At 41.8% G+C, this 16,355-nt stretch overlaps 1 protein-coding gene across 1 annotated transcript; it reads right to left on the minus strand.

Moving 5' to 3' along the window:
* Positions 1 to 241: 241 nt before the first annotated feature.
* Positions 242 to 12,362, minus strand: C13H16orf87 (chromosome 13 C16orf87 homolog). Its single transcript, XM_059481193.1, has 4 exons — positions 12,182 to 12,362; positions 8,559 to 8,655; positions 6,220 to 6,402; positions 242 to 797 (listed from the first exon to the last, which is right to left on the minus strand). The coding sequence occupies exons 1-4, from the start codon at positions 12,245 to 12,247 to the stop codon at positions 679 to 681; spliced, it is 465 nt and encodes a 154-aa protein (XP_059337176.1). The 5' UTR covers positions 12,248 to 12,362; the 3' UTR covers positions 242 to 678.
* Between the last annotated feature and the right edge of the window lie 3,993 nt (positions 12,363 to 16,355).

The raw sequence follows: 16,355 nt of genomic DNA on the forward strand, positions 1-16,355 counted from the left end.
CTGACCCCCCAAAGTATATGATTTTTAAAAAACAACTCTATGGAGCAAGAAATTATCTTCTAGAGATAATTCATAAAAAATAGGAAGCTGTCTAACAAAATAATCCTCCCAAATTAAACCACTTTCATTTTCTTCCTACGAGAAGTATATCACACCTATTACAAAATGTCATACCTAGGATGAATACCAGACTTTTAAGAGGATTAAAACCAACAACCCTGAGTATCACAAATGTACTTAATTCTCAGTTCAATAAAATATTGGAGTATCAATTTATTAAAAAGTTATGTGAACTGTACATACGTAAACTGCAATATAGCTGAAAAATCTGAAATATATAATTTTAAAGGAAAATCATTTATTTCTGAAAATATTTAAAATATTGCATTTCTGGCAGCAAATTCAAAAGAAGTGCTCTGGAATGGGTGCAGTCTCTCTGTGCATTTGTCTTCAAGGCATGAAACATATCTGCTTTCTGATTTTTCACAGCACAATCTTGTGACCACTTTCTTTCTGATTTGTAGAGACAGAATTGGATTTCCAAGAACAGGAGCAGAATTTTTAACAGGAAATGCTACGGTCCTTGTTGGTGCAGACAACACACTTTCCGAGAGTCCATGGCACCTTGGAAATCTGCTAGCCATCCTGCATAAAACTGCATCAGATTGTGCTCACAAGTTACAGAATAAGTCTTTGATTGATAATTTTTCTGTTTATTTCCGCCAAGGCCACTGAAAATACGAAGGCCTTTTCATCTGAAAGGTTAGCATACATGTCAACTTCTTTTTCTTGTTTCTCTGTAGAAGAAAAAAAAGTCACTATTAGAAGCTTTTTCCATTATTTGAAGTTAATGCAAGTTACACAGAAATTAGTAAATTATGTGAAGTAGTGGAATTGAAGTTACTCAATCAACTCCTATGCATGGAGGGGGTTAGAAAGAGGAGGAAGTAATAGAGGCACACAAAGGTGCTGGAAGAGCCACAGAATGAGTCAGCCAAAAGCATGACTGAACTTCTCCTCTTTAACAGTGAAGGAAGAATGAACTGTTAACATAAACAAGTATTCAAGGGTTCCTTCAGGTTTTTTTGGTTTTAGTGGTTTGGGTTTTTTCTTTACATGCCCACCTCCCATCCAATAAAGCATAGTTATTTCACAATATGCTAATTAAACACAAGATTTGCCCCCTTACTTTACAGATACATGAAAGAAACCCAGGAGTTTAGTGACAGGGTCAAAGGCCAAAGAGCAGACACTTGAATGAAGTCAGGCTCCAGATTTACCGTCATGCACACTTCTGGACTTTCTACACTGCAGACTTTCCATCCTATCCCAGCTGTAGAACAATGCTAACACACCTCCTTGAGCAAGTAAAACCCATGAGCTCCCTGTGCTGATGTTGGCTTTCTTCAATGCCACAGACAAACAGGAAGCCATCAAAAAGTTTCCGTACTGCAGTGCTCAAATAAACTAAGTTACACTACAAAAATTCATAAAAAATTATAATTTGAGTAATACCACTTGCATAAATACCACCTCCTCCAGATCCTGACTGGTTCTATCCCAGTTTAGCAAGCCACAGGTAGCTGACACAAACTGTTAAGAAAATAAAGCAAACAAAGAAACAGTTTTGTCAGCAGAAGAGCAGGCTTGCAGACAGAAAGAAGAGAGAAATACATTGAGAGCTTTCAGCTGTGGAGCTCCATCTCTAATCCAGGTTCCACGTGGCTTGGACTCATTTCCAGTCACAACACAAAGCCCACCTGAGAGACCCCTCAGTCTCACTAACACACATACACACACACACACTTTGGCAAGTGCTCCAGCAAGACACCTAATCTACCACGGGCAAGCCAAAGAAAGGGCAGCACTGGAAAATAACAAAAAGCAGGATCAGGAACAAAGATCCCAGCAGCTCCCATCTCCACCTACCCACACAGTTACCCTTCAGTGGGTTCACACTCATAACAATGGTTTTATTTGGCTTCACATTTGTGTGCAGCTACACAGAGAACTCCAGCAGACTGTTGTCTGTGTGAAATCAAGTGCTTGTGCTCAACAACTGAGTGGGAGAAGCTCCAAAATCCTTTGCCACTGTGTTCTGATTTACTGACACAGAAACAGCAGAAAGCAGCTTTTTGCTGACTTCCTGGCTATGCAAGGCAATATCCTCTAGTGCATTGAGTTTGAAATGAGTTTCAAAGTGAGGTTCACTGCCAGTCCTACCCTGCAGTTTAAGACAAATCAGCTTCTGTATGTACACTCTGGGCTGCTCCACTTCCTCCCTCTCACCATTTAAAAATTAACAATGCTGGGAGCAGTTCTGAGTACAGACACTACACACACTGGTTATTCCACATTAACCTTTTCTATTTTCATATCTAAGCCCCACCCCTTGATTCATACTTCCTGATCCAAACGAATCCAGCCACAACTTGAACATATCAGCAAAATTAAAAATACTCCCCCTGCACCACACCCTGGCTGCTGTTAACAAACTGTGGATTTCTTAGTTTCCCTTCCTCCCAGATCAGCCTTATTCTGAGACTTGAGCTTACTGAAATCTTTATATCAATATATATGAGGGATTAACACAGGTGTGCAGGCTCCATGCACTCTCAGGACAATTGTAGCTCTTATCAGTAACAAGAGAAGAGCTCACACCTGCATGACATTTTATCATGCACTACTCCTAGGATACCATAGCTTCTACACACACACTGAAAACTTTCCCACTTCAGTCTTATCTGAGAGTAGTTTTGACTCATTTCTCTGTTATGAGCAAAAGAAAAATAGTATTGTGTTTCTACAAGACAGTAAGACATTAAAAACCAGGGGGTTTGCTATATAGCTAAGAGGCTATTTAGGCAAAAATAGCTCTTCTGGATCATGCCTCTTGTGATCCCTTTATACTGTAGCCCTTAAACAGTGATTATGTATAAATCACATATGGACCTCTCCATTCACAAATGTTGTATGGATTCGTTTTTCAAGATAGCAAGTTACTTCAAATATCCACACTGGGAAAGTAAATGTGTGAGTAATGCAGCTGGAAATTACAGAAAAAAGAAAACTTGCATCAAGAAAATGTATTCAGCTTAAGTTTTATCAGGATACTGAAATGTCTGTATCTACCTTTATGAAGATCTGGCCTGCTAATAACAAGTCTGCTTCAGCAAATCTACTGCTCTTACTGAGACTTACTTGCTGGTAACCTCTTTCAGAACAATCAATACCACTTCCCCCAGTATAAAGGGGTTCTTGTTTGCTTTACTACATCAGGGTTTTTACCCAGATAACAAGACAACCTGGGAACCAGTCTAGCTGTGTGTCACAGTGCCACACAATAAAACAAAGAACACACCTCCACAACAAAATCAGAGTCAAATTATTATGGAGTGTTTGTATTTTCAAAATACATTGCAGTACATCTGACAAAGAAATTAAGTGACAATCTTGACAAGCCAAGGCTGCAGGGAGGAGTTCCTATTTTCCGGGGTCATCACATGCCTCTGAAACATGTGATAGGATCATTTTCTGGGTCCCAGCACTGCCATATCCCCTCAATCTACATCTGCTTCCTCTTTCCTCCCCCTCCATTCCTTCTTGCTAAATCTGCAGGGAAAATAGCTTGTTTTAAAAAGCCTTTTTGCTTATTCTATTCTTCTTAATTGCAGCAGCTCTTTGCTGTAATGTGAGCCAGTCACGAAGGACACAAAAGAACCAGTCAAAGGCACAGCCACAACTGGGAACAAGCACAGTGTGTATGGAATTGCATGACAAGCAAGGAAGCAAAGCTACAAATGTCACTGGGGTCTTTAGGAAGGAAATTTTCACAGCTGGATGGTCTTCAAATGTACAGATAATCTGTTCCTCCATTTAATACCACTGAGGTGTTTTCTGTCTGCCTGTTTTACCATCTACAAATGCATTAGGAGCCAAGTATCTAAACCATACAAGCAGTGGCTTCTTTTCAAGTGTTTGGGGCAAAAGCACAACCTCTAAAGAAGTACCCAAAATATCCCTGAAACAGAGAACAGGCAAGGAAATTAGATACTGCCACCTTGCACTGCAGAGCTGACTTTGAACACACACAGACTGCTGCAAGGACCAGCAACCACTCACACAAAAACCACCTTAACTGTAGTACAATTACATTGCTTAATAGACACAAACAACACTATCAAGCAGCACATGTGGTAAAGGAATAATATTTCTAAAATTCCTGCCAATTACTCCACACAGAGTAGTTTCAATTTTGTAAGCAACTTGAAAAGGGAGAGGTCAATGGTAACTTTAGTAATTACTTACAAAAGGATGAGCTCCCTGCTGAATTTATTTTTACAGCCATAACAGCCTAACCTATAAACTTTTTTTTTAATCTGCCTGATAATCATAACAGTGGTCTACACAAACTACAATCTGACATAACCAGAAGTAAAAAAATATTCTAAGCCTACTTAGTCCTCAACAATAGGATGAGCTGCACTGGGGCAAAGACAATGACAAATGGGTATGAGCCCAATCCCTCCACAGGAGGCTGAGGAACAAACAGCCATCACAAGACCAAGGAAAAAGCATGGTAAAAACAGCACAAGAAGATCAAGGCAATCTTATCCAGTAAGATTCAACTTTAGGGAAACCCCAAGAAAAGGGACACCACACACACTCTTATGCAAAGATCCCACTACACCCAGATCTCTACTCTTCTACCTCCAAGCACTGCAGTATTGTCACACTTTGGAGTTTGCAGCAAGAGGTTAGAAACATTCACCCTAGTTTTGGATAGAAAAACATGCTCTCTTAATATCTCTCCTGCTGTCAATTTCTTGCTTTTTGGAAACTACAAAACATGTCTCAAGAAAATGGATCTTTTCCTTTGGTTGCTTCTGTTGCATTCCTCTTTGTCAGGAGACAGAAAAGAAGATTCACTTTTACAGGGCAGCCCAACCAGCTTGCTGGAATTTTAAAACCAAGGCTGTTTGTGAACTAGACTGGCAGTTAAATGCCCAGAAAGGATCCTAAAGCTACCAGACAAGTCCAGCTTGGGTCACTAACAAATAGGGAAGCTATTATGACTTACTGACATCAATAAGTCATATGCAATAGTGAAGAGATTAGATACTACAAAGTGCATTTCTATTACACTGAAACAATTGCCATCTGGAAAATGTACAGAAATGAAATTCCACCTCTTCCCACACTGAAAGCACTAAAAAACCCCAACAAATCCAAATTTATACTTGGTTTTTACATTAAAGAAACATTAAGAAACAGATTTACATTAAACAGCAGAGATATCAAACTTGGTTTTGAGAAGTCAGAAATTGAAGGAATTTCCAGCATGAATTAACACCCTTTTTTTATTTTGTAAAGTGGAAAGGAAGAAATAATTGCATTTCTGAATTATGCCATATGATATACTTCAAGATTTCAGGAATTTTAGGAACAATATCTGCTGAATATTTGCATGAAGTTTTGTCATTCTCCTTTTATCTGCCTTCAAACCGTCTGAAGCCCATGCTAAATTGTGGATTCATAACTCAGGTCTAAAATTACTATCTCCAAAAACACAGCTAGAAAATGCAGTGTCAATAGGCTCTTAAAACAAGAGGAACCCTAAGTGACAGTTGCATTCTTGAGGGTTTCTAGAATTACTCTAGCTATGTAACAGGCTCTGTATAATGATTAATACCAGCAGGTCACCAAGGAACCTCAACAGACAAGGAGTCATTCTTTCCTCCAGAAACAGGACTAAAATTTGGGTTATAGTAGTGATTCAACATGCCCCTTTCACTGTGGCCCCTCAAAAGATTTCAAGAAACTTTTAAAGTAATCCTGTCATCCTAATCCCCTCTCTGACAACAGATATCATTACATGCTGTCCTTGTGATACAAAGCAGCAGCAATTAAAAAAAAAATTTAAAAATCACCCAAAAAAACCACCAAAAACCTACCTAACACTTCAGTCCAATGGCTTTCAAGCTACATGTTGAAACTTGATACAGTGGCTAAAAATACAGATTCAGATCTTTGTAGTTAGTTTCATCAGACACTGAAACATAAAACCAGAGGTCTCTACACATGCAAATCAGTCCCTTCCCCACATTAAGGTATCAGGTACTGGCTGAACTAGTTTACTTATTGAATGGTATCAAGGTTTGCTGATTACAAAAGATACACACAGAAAATCCAACAAACAGATTTCTGCAGCTCTCATACCTCTTTCTTCCTCGTGCTTTTTTGCTGAGGCACTCTTAGGTCTTCCTCTTCCTCGTCTGCTGTGGTCTGAATGGCTGTTGGACCTGGATCTCTTGCGGTTTTCTAAGTCTTTACTCACTGCAGAATTGATCTTCTCTCGCTTAACTCTCTCTGTCCGCCTCCTTTTGGCCTCACTCTTGTTTTCTGGGCAAATGAACAGAAATGCCATGATGCAGGGTTGTTTTCACCTTTGTTCTTAATTTACTCTTAATGCTTACCCCACCCAATCAACCTTATCAAGTGCTCAGGTGCCTGTACCTTTACAGAACAATTGCATCTGCACAGTATCCATGCAGAAATCAAGGTGCCAGATCCAGAAGGGCGCTTCACTTCTTGATTCCAGGGATCAACCCTTTAATTGCTTCAAAAGCATTTTGCAGCCTGTGATGTTTGCTGGGCCACAAGAAGCTGTTTCCCAAATAAGATGGGAACACAAACTGCACACATCACATTCTGTATCTGTTCCACTGGAAAAGTTTATCATACAGCAAACACCACAGCACTGGGGCTTCCAATGACACTAAGAATGAAATCATTGCTGCTGCTCAGACAAATTGAATGCTGAGTCAGTGGTGCTGGCAGTGAACACCTCAGAACACAGTGAACGTGTCCCACCACTCCAGCCTGTGACAGGGCCCCTCATGCTCACTGCTGAACAGGTATTGTTCTCCTCCACACCCAAGTCAAAGAAAGGTGCATTTCCATGAGTTTTATCTGAACAGGTATTGTTCTCCTCCACACCCAAGTCAAAGAAAGGTGCATTTCCATGAGTTTTGTCTGGAAGTTAAGCATGAATTAATGAGCTTGGGTACCAAATATAGTACAGTCACCACTGCACATTCATGGCTTAGCTGCACATTTGTAAGGCTGCAGCACCACTCCACAGTAGCTGCACTGTTGAAAATACTGGAACAACATTTTGTAGAAGTAGTTGTGGTTATCTTAGGAGCACAATACAGACATACACAGTCTGCTACTGTATCTCTCTGGGGAACTGATTTCCTTTGGCTGCAGTTGTGCCATTGATCTTGTACACACACAGGGACAAGCAGGACAGCAGGGTCCAGTCACTGAGGCTCATACAGAACCTGCACTTCAGTGTCACAGCCAGGGTGAGGTAGAGCAGGGGAACCTCTTCAGACCCTGCCTAACCCCTGCTCACACAGGGCCACCAAGAGCCAGCTGCCCAGGACCATCTCCAGAAGGCTTCTAAGTACCTCCAAGGATGGAGACTCCACAACCTCTTGGACAGCCTTTCCAGTGCTTGGTCACACTCACAGTAAAAAGCACTTTCCAGAGCTGCTTTCCAGGAGGATGGCCTCTAGCATGTCTCCATTTTGCCTCCCCTGGTGCATTTTCTCTGTACAAAGCTGAATTATACAACCACATAATGGCCTTCAGCTCCATTTGGTAACTACTTTATCAAAAAAGCAGGAGGAGGAAAGAAAATTGATCAACACTTCCAATCTACCAGAGACATTTCTTAACCTCCTCCACCTTGAAAGATCAGTTGTCAGCATAATGTCAGCTAATTCCTACAAGTGGTATCCTTCAAAACATTGCTACAAAATATCAAATAGCTGACTTCCATTTTGTAGGTCTGGTAGACTATTTAAAAAGTAGGTATTATAGATCAGATATTTGTTAGGCTTGGGTCAGATTTTTTGGGGATTTTTTAATATATTATTTTCCCTGTCGGGTTCTTTTTCTGACTAATTCCTACTACTGCAGGAAGTGACATAAATGAACACAAGGAGAATGCTATTCATGCCAGAAAGCACATTCAACTGACTTCTTACTGAGTCCATCAACAAAAGACACACAAGTCAGGCACAAAAAAAGCACTATTTAATTTAATCATGGAGAGAGAAGCAAGATCCACCCAGTTTTAGATTAAACGTTATGACCAATTTTTTATTTTCAGAAAATCCAGCTTCAATCAGCATGAGCTCTGAAATCAGATCCTTTTGGGACCTCTACACGTTTAGCTTCAAAACAGGATTAACACAAAGCATTCTGTAAGGGGTTATTCTGCATAGTGATCAGTGTGTGCAGCTAGACCATAAACAGAATAAATGCCAACATCATGAGTACAAAGGAAGACTGAAAACAGCACCTTCCCTCTTCTCCTCAAAAATCAAGAAAAATTAACATATGCAAAGTCTACCATGCACAAATTGAAGGGAAAGTGAACTGACAACAATCCATTTACACAGAGAAGTAAAATCCACTATCTTTTGCCTCCAGGAAATAAGAAGAAAGAACTGTTGCTCCCTTCTCCCCCCCTCTGGAAGGATTACCTGTGATGGGTGGGGATCTCTCAGCACGTTTGGCGTGCAAGAGTTTTCGGCTGATAAATATGTAGCCACAGGGACATGATTTACATGCAACAGGAACCTGGGAAAACAAAAGACAAATTTTTCAGATAATTTCAAATTATGACCAAACTCCTGTCTCATGAAGAAAAAACACACTTAGTAACTCACATTTTGTCCTCAGAGATAACTCTTCAAATTCAGTCTGTACTGCAAACTACAGCCTGTCCTATTACTGTATTTAAACAGAATAGAGCCAGATTCTGCTGTAAATCACTCACCAAGCCTTTTCTTTATGCAGTTGTTAAAAATCAAGCTTGAAATGTACAGCTGTTGTGATTGCTTTGCACTACTTTTCCTCAGACTGACAGGAAGGGGGTGGGGGAAAGCAGAGAGCATTAAAGGAAGGCTGAATTAAAATAGAATTAGTTTCTCTTCAGAGCTCTCAAATATCAGTAGTCAAATCAGTCAGACATTTCCAGTTTTGCTTCCTCTATATACTTGGAAATAAATTAATTATGAGTTCAACCCGTCAGTACATTGTGAATGCATTCACTTCCAGCAGCATTTGAAAGCAGCTCCTTTAGAGAGGAGCAGCTTTAGAGGCACAATAGAGCCTGAAGCAAAACAGATGCATTTGCAGCACGCTCTGCTCCAGCGCTGCAGACAAGGCCGGGTGGGTACAGAAGGAGCTCGTTAATTCAAAATGCAAATAACCCAGGCCAGGCAGGCAAGAACTGACTGCAGGCCCCGGAGTTTGAGAGAATACAGTGCCTCTGAGCAGCTAAGCAGGCAGCAGCAGTATGCTCCCCCAGAAAATAACAATGTAAAACAAGAAATGCCACATTTCATATGAAAAATAACAAAAATCCACTCAGGGCAATTAAGAACAGCAACACTGATAAATTACAAAACTCATTACCTTAGTGCCAATATCTTGTGAGATCTTTTAGAATAGTAAGCAATACACCATGTTGCTTTGATTAGGTTTAAGACTGAAAACACAAATCAAAGCAAGTTTAGGCAGAGATCTGGAAGAGATTAAACAACACACATTAAAGTGGAATCAGGCTGAAGCATGATAGTGGGGGGGGAAAGGCAGGAGGTGATTTCTCAAATGTAATTCTTTAAGACAGGTCACTACACGTCTGCCAATAGCCACTGAAACAAACAGGAGCACAGAACCACAACTGCCCTCCATTTAACCAGACATGGGGAAGAACCAAGTTCCAAAGTTCTACTGACTCAAAAACCCTGCCAAATTAGTATGTGAATTTGTAAAGGGGAACTTTAATGCTACTCAGAATAATCAAATTATTTTGCTTTCTGTAGCACATCTGAACTCCTGCACTTCGCCCTACAAAAAGCTTGCAGATAAGACTTTTTGATACAGGTTTTGCAGAACTAGAGATTTTAACTCCCTTTATGGAGACACTGACATACCAAAAACAAGTCCAACAGAGGTTTATTGAACTTTAAAGGTCAGAATTTAGCAGGCTTGTGTGCACAGTTGTCTCCTTGTTCATACCTCAGTGTAACAATCCTAAAGCCCCACCATCTTACAGATAATTTGTGTGTGTTCTTAACGTGACACAGAATTCCAGCTAAATCCATTTCTGAGCACTTGGGTCTCTCCAATAATTACCTTTCCAGGCTTGGCCTAAAAAAAATAACTTTGGCAAAGCCACCCAAGGGGATTGGAACAGAGTCAGTATTTCTCAAGGAACTCAAGTGTGTTTAACAGAACAATACTGCTCTGGTGTTACAGGTTTGGGGTGTGCAGCATTTGGGGGTGGGGGCCTGGGGGAAGGGGTTTATCACTGAAACTGATCACTCTCAGCTATCCTTTGAAGACCCACACTGATAACATCCTGCAACATAATTAAGGCAAAAGAGCCCTAAACACTATTTCACACTGTTTAGCATTTTCCTAATAAAAAGAGATTTTTTCTTACACAAGACATTTTACTTGATGCTAAATTAAGAAGTGATTATTATTTTCTCAGATTGACTGCAAGTACTTCAGGCTCCCTAGCTAAAGGAGCTGTGCTTTGATTGTGCAAATACTGAAATATGATATATTATCTAAATTACAACAGAACAATGTTTTGAAGTCTAAGAAGTGTTACTCAATATTTTGCTCCAATAATTGTGGGTGTCTAAATATTTCCATGCATGCCACTTCTACTGAAAAAATCAGAAACAAATGCTAAGCCCTTGCTCATGGAAGAATTTAAGAAACAGCAGCACAGGACACAGTCACATAAGAATTATATGAGTTTCCCCAAAATCTGCAAAGGGTTGACTTGTACTGTAGGCCTTAGCTCCTTGTTCCCTCTCAAATATTTGGCAGTGGAAAACAAGGTGTTTTCCAGTATGAGCAATGTGTGCCAGAGCAGGACATATAAGCACATAAAATCCATGGAAGCCATAGAGGAGGTGCTAACGGAAAATCTACATTGACAAAAACAAAACACACGATATGCATATAAGTGCAGAACAAAGTGACACTTTTCACATCAGTGAAAAAAAATCTTACAGTTTTTCCTTACTCATTGTTGGTAGTTTGACATTCACTACATTTATCCAAAAAAAAAAAAAACCCAACGAAACAAAAACACCACCACTCTCATATATGATTTCTCCCTCGTTTTAGTTTCTCCTTTCACCAACTGAATAACCAGAACTTGGCACACGATTTCTTTCTCAGAAATAGTATTTCGGTGACGTGCCTAACGTGCATTTGCAGCGGTTAAAACATGAAAGGACGCCCACACACAGCTCAGCGCTCCCGACTGTGCCAGGATGGGCAGGAATACTGTAAAACTATGCAAGTCAGAACAAAAAATGCCATTTTTCTAAAGCTATGCAAGTAGAGGAAAATGATGTGAGGCTATTTATTTTTTCCTAGGTATGGCTAAAGCAGTGACAGGGGTGCCTTTCCAGGGTCACGGAGCCGATGTCCCCCGGAGTGCCGGTGACAGGCGCTGCCCCTCGCCGAGCCCCAGGGCCGCTGCAGCGCCGGGCCATTGTTCGGAGCTCCGCTGCTTTCAGCGCTCACATCATTGCCGGTAAATGGAGACAGGCTCCTGACACGGCAGCGGTGCAAGCATCTGCCTCTCTGTGAGAGTGTGAGCAGCTCCATTTTGTGCACAGCAGACCCCGCAGTGGGACACACCGACAGCTCAGCGGGCACTGGGGAACCGGGCACAAACTGCACCGAAGGTCTCCCTCCATTCCGCTGCTTCCCGACCACCCCCTGGGAAAACAACACCTCTGAGCCCCCTCCCGCCCAGCCCCGGGCACATCAGTCATCCAGAGGGCAAACTGCATTATATAAATCACCCGGCTCGTTGTATTTTTAACAGATCACACAGTTACTAAACAACACCAGCACACAACCGTGAGGTTCTGCAGTCGCGCAGAACCCCTCAGCACAATCCAACTACTCCGCTACCCTGCCGGAGGGACGCGGCGTTCAACCCACATTCCGTGCAGAAGCTGCAATGGCAACAACCACTGAGTTCACAAAAGCACCGACTGGAGCCGCACGGAGCCGGTCTGCCCGCTCCGCCCTCCGCAGCCCGGGTCCGCCGGCAGCCGCTCACCTGCTGGTCGCACTCGGGGCAGGACTTGGTGGCCATCTTCACTTTCTTGGCCCTACTGGAGGACATGCTCGCTGCTGCCGTGGCTGGGCTGACACGGCCGCGGCCGGAGCGCCCGCCCCGAGAGGAGCCGGCGGGAGGAGCGGGAGGAAGGAGGTGGAGCGAGGAGCCGGCGAGGAGCGGGAGGGAGCGGCCAGAGGAGGAGGCGGCGGGAGGAGCGGGAGGAAGGAGGTGGAGTTGGAGTGAGGAGCGTGAGGGGGCGGCCAGAGGAGGAGGCAGCGGGAGGAGCCCCGCGCGCCCCCGACAGAAGACAAGCCCCGCCCACCTCCGCGCGCGCGCGGGGCCGGCCCCGCCCGCGCCACCGGATTGGCTGCGCGCGGGCAGCGCTCGGAGCCCCCTGGCGGCCGCGCTGGGAACGGCCCGAGGGGTGGGAATGGCGGGGGGAGCGGGAATGGTGAGGGCAGCAGGAATGAGGGAGCCTGACAAATACCCTGCCGTCAGAAAGCACCAAACGCCACCTCTCCGGTCTCCATCTCGATTCAGAAAGAGCCAAGCCTGCAGCAGAGGGGGATGTTTATCGCCTGCCACACTGGTGGTCCCAGAGCGGGGTGTCTGGCCGTGCCTTTTAGTGGGTTCTGCTCACAAATTGGATGTTTTGGAGCACAGTGTCCTCAGACAGCAGTGTTTCACTGCCAGACCCTACCAGGACCAGAGCAACAGGAACAGCTACTCAGGAATTTCTGACACATAATTCATTATTCAGGCATTCATGCATGTCCTAGCGAGGATCCTCCACATTGTCATGCCAGCCCTCTCCATCCTTACTGCCAATACAGTGTGATGGATAAAGAATCAAACATCGTTTGCAATGTTGTGCCAGGACAACCTGTTGATTTTTTTTTCCTCCTCTTCCACAAGTGTCTGCCCTGAGCCTGGTTCCCACCCAGGGCATGAGAAGGTCCTGTTCTGTCCCTGTGAGCCCTGGGGTGTGTGGTGGTTTCTGGCTGTGTACACAGGTGCCAGACTGCCTCATTTGCCCTTTTCCTCTCCTCCTCAGTATTTAATTTATGACTCAGAGGGTGGATTTGTTTCCCTGTTCTCCCTGCAGATTTTTTCCAGCCTATACCAGTCCATTGGCACAGGTGTTTCTCCAGAGATACACAAAGACAAGACAGGTTTATTTTCCATATAAACTGTGACTGCTGCCAGAAAGCAAATATGTTCTATGTAGGCACAACATTCAGATTTCATTCCTGAGTCCAGAACAAATCCATGCAACCAGGACCTTGAGCTTGCATTTGTTTCCTTAATTGATAAGGTTCAGCGATAGCAAAACATAGGAAGGTATTTGAGGAGAATTTACAACAGCAGGGGGCTCTGCTGAGTATAGTAACAGTATCTAGTAAATTAAATAATGAATATACAAGAGAGCTCACAGACATCTACGACAATACCCTGCTTTTCTTCATAGAGCGAATAGTCAGCTGTTAAACTACTCCACAAAAACAAAAATGTTTTCCTTACTGAATGCAAACAAGGTTATTCCTAGCTAGAAAACTGATTTACCGTACATGTATTTTTCATGTTATTCAAATTTTTTAACACATTACTTTTGAGTTCTGAAAGTCCAAAACTATTTCTTTTACATAATTTCAGAGGTTTAATACAGCACTGAGATAAAAACAGCAAATAAGGGAACAGGTTTAAGGGTACAGGTACTTTCTCTCTTAACAGAGTCAAGGCACTTTGCAAGACCAAGCCTTACTTAAAATGTCTTTTACACCAATTTAAAATAGAAAATAAGAAAATTTTGCAATGTCTCTATCTTATGAAAAGTTGCAGGTGACTTTGCAAGTGCCTGATGGTCTCTTTTCTTGGCTGTTATCACCAGAGACTCTAGCTGAGCTGAAGGGCCTGAGATGTTTCCACTGCCTGGCACATCAACTGCCTGCAACTACAACCTTACAAGGAAACAAAAATTCCAAAGTAGGATCAATTCACACATCTGATGCACCTCAGAGTGGCAGAGAGAAGCACTCCTGAGCTATATTTCTGCTCAGCACTCCACGCAATTTGGAAGCATCCTACTCTCCTGCAGGAGAGCTGACAGCCTTGGGCTCTGTCAGCCCCAACCTGCTGACAAAACACAGCAAATTGAGAAATTAAATTCCTAAAGTGCTCTGCAAACTTGTGTCAAAAAGGTTATAAAACACATCCTGGTTAAGTAACAACTTCCTAATTAGTCAGCTATAGTCAGCAGAGGTATTATTCTTTCCACGGCCAAAGTACTATCCAGAGAATTCTTAAGCTATATATCTAAAATACAAGGTTAGGATGCATGACAGCAAAATTACAAATAATAGGAAGAGCTAGATTATAATATTTGCAATGTTACCATGAAAGGAATTGAAGTTGTAATGGGACAGTATTCAACTGACAAGAAGAAATTACTGTATGAAAAAATACACTGATTATACAGAGAAGCTTCAATCCTATTTTATTATTCTGATTTTGGTAATTTTGATAATCACAATAATTTATAGTACTTAATAATGTCACTGTGCTTCTCACCAGTAGATTTCAGGGCAGCTGTAATCTGAGTCCCCTCTGAGTCCTTTCACAGGCAATCAAAGCCATGCCTAACAAGTCCTTTGAGATCCCATTACTCTGAATTTGGGCAAGACCAACATTTAAGTGGCAAAATGTTGGCTTTGTTCTCCAAGTACAGCTAAATATTGAGTGTTTCCCAATTACAGAGCATTTTAAAATTCACAATGTTGTTAAGCATTGATGCCTCTTGGTTTCAGGAAGCCCAGGCTTAGGCTGGCTCCTGCCTCTGGCTCAGCTGAGCACATTAATGCTTGCCTGAGGAAAAAAGGCCACAGCCTCAGATTTTAAAAAGAAGCTTTTCTTAAAATATCAATAATTTAGGCTATCTAATAGCAGTAGCACCTACTGTTCCCTAAAAAAGGGCTTCCAACATTTTATTCTCACATATTAGGCCTTTTTTGGGGGAAACTTTTTAAAAATCCACATGGCATTCAGAACAGTTTGGTTTCTACCAATTCATACAGTTTCACCAAAAGCTTACATTATTTTCATAGAGCATCTTTTCAATTAGTTCTTATGAAGAGAATTCAATAGATTAATTTACAAATTCCCTCTGAGTTTGGTTTTGGGTAGGAGGTTGGGCTTTTTTTTCCCCTCTTTATCATGAAATAACGAGTTGTTAAACATTAAGGTATGAAGTAATTTAACTGGTATTTTTGCAGTGGACTGGATTGATCTTTGCACCAAATCAAAGTTTTATGTTCATTTTGAAGAACAGTAGAAATAGTAATTTCTCTGAAAATAGTCCTTATATTCTGAACTGCTGCCATAAGCAGTAGTCCATAGTAAAAAAAACATCCTCCTTACTTGAACAACACAGAGTACAGAAAACCTTGCTCTTTTTGTCTGAATAAACCTGGTTTTCATAATGTGGTTTCCATTTACTTAGTATGCTGAAAGACTCCCAAATATCATTAAAAAGACTTTGGCATTTTAAGCTATTGAGAGCAGTTTTCTATCCAGAATCTTTATTTCAATGGAACAGCAGCAGCAGAATGAATGCTCAGTTACCACATATCATTATTGTAATCATGGGGTTTAAACCATGCAACTATTCATGGCAAAGCAGCTTGTTGAAGGTCTGTCAGAAAGGAACATGTGACAGCAGCTGTTATTTTGTTTATCACTCTTATTTCTCCATCTACCTTTCTTTGTATTTATGCATTTGCTGCTATTCTGTATCTCCAACTCAGCACTATCAACATGCAATTCATGGCTTTTTTATTTTATTTTAGCTTCATGGCTTTTTTATTTTATTTTACTTTAGCTTCTTAAAACTGCAAGAAAAGCAGCTTGTGTCTTTATGACTAGAGGTGGAACACAACCTGGAGATCAAAGAACCTTGGTAAGCAGCACTGTCCACCTTCAGTGTCTGGTTTGTCTGTAACCTGTGTTCATATGATTTGAATATTCATTTAGAAGTAACTTTGCCTCAACATTGCCAGTTCATCCTACACTATTTACTTTCAGGAAAGCATCTGTATTAAAGTAACCTTTGGAGATACATTTACCACTTGTAAAGAGAGAGACACTTTTCTCTAACACCACTTCACACTGCATTTACCAT

The sequence above is a fragment of the Ammospiza nelsoni genome, chromosome 13 (genome assembly GCF_027579445.1).
Source record: "Ammospiza nelsoni isolate bAmmNel1 chromosome 13, bAmmNel1.pri, whole genome shotgun sequence".
NCBI classification, from domain to species: Eukaryota; Metazoa; Chordata; class Aves; order Passeriformes; family Passerellidae; genus Ammospiza; species Ammospiza nelsoni.

Coding starts and splice junctions, on each gene's coding strand:
- C13H16orf87 (XM_059481193.1), bottom strand. CDS start 12,247: ATGTCCTCCAGTAGGGCCAAGAAAGTGAAGATGGCCACCAAGTCCTGC. Junction 8,656..12,181: donor GCCCCGAGTGCGACCAGCAG/GTGAGCGGCTGC, acceptor TTGTTTTCCCAG/GTTCCTGTTGCATGTAAATC. Junction 798..6,219: donor AAAGCACGAGGAAGAAAGAG/GTATGAGAGCTG, acceptor TTTCTTCTACAG/AGAAACAAGAAAAAGAAGTT.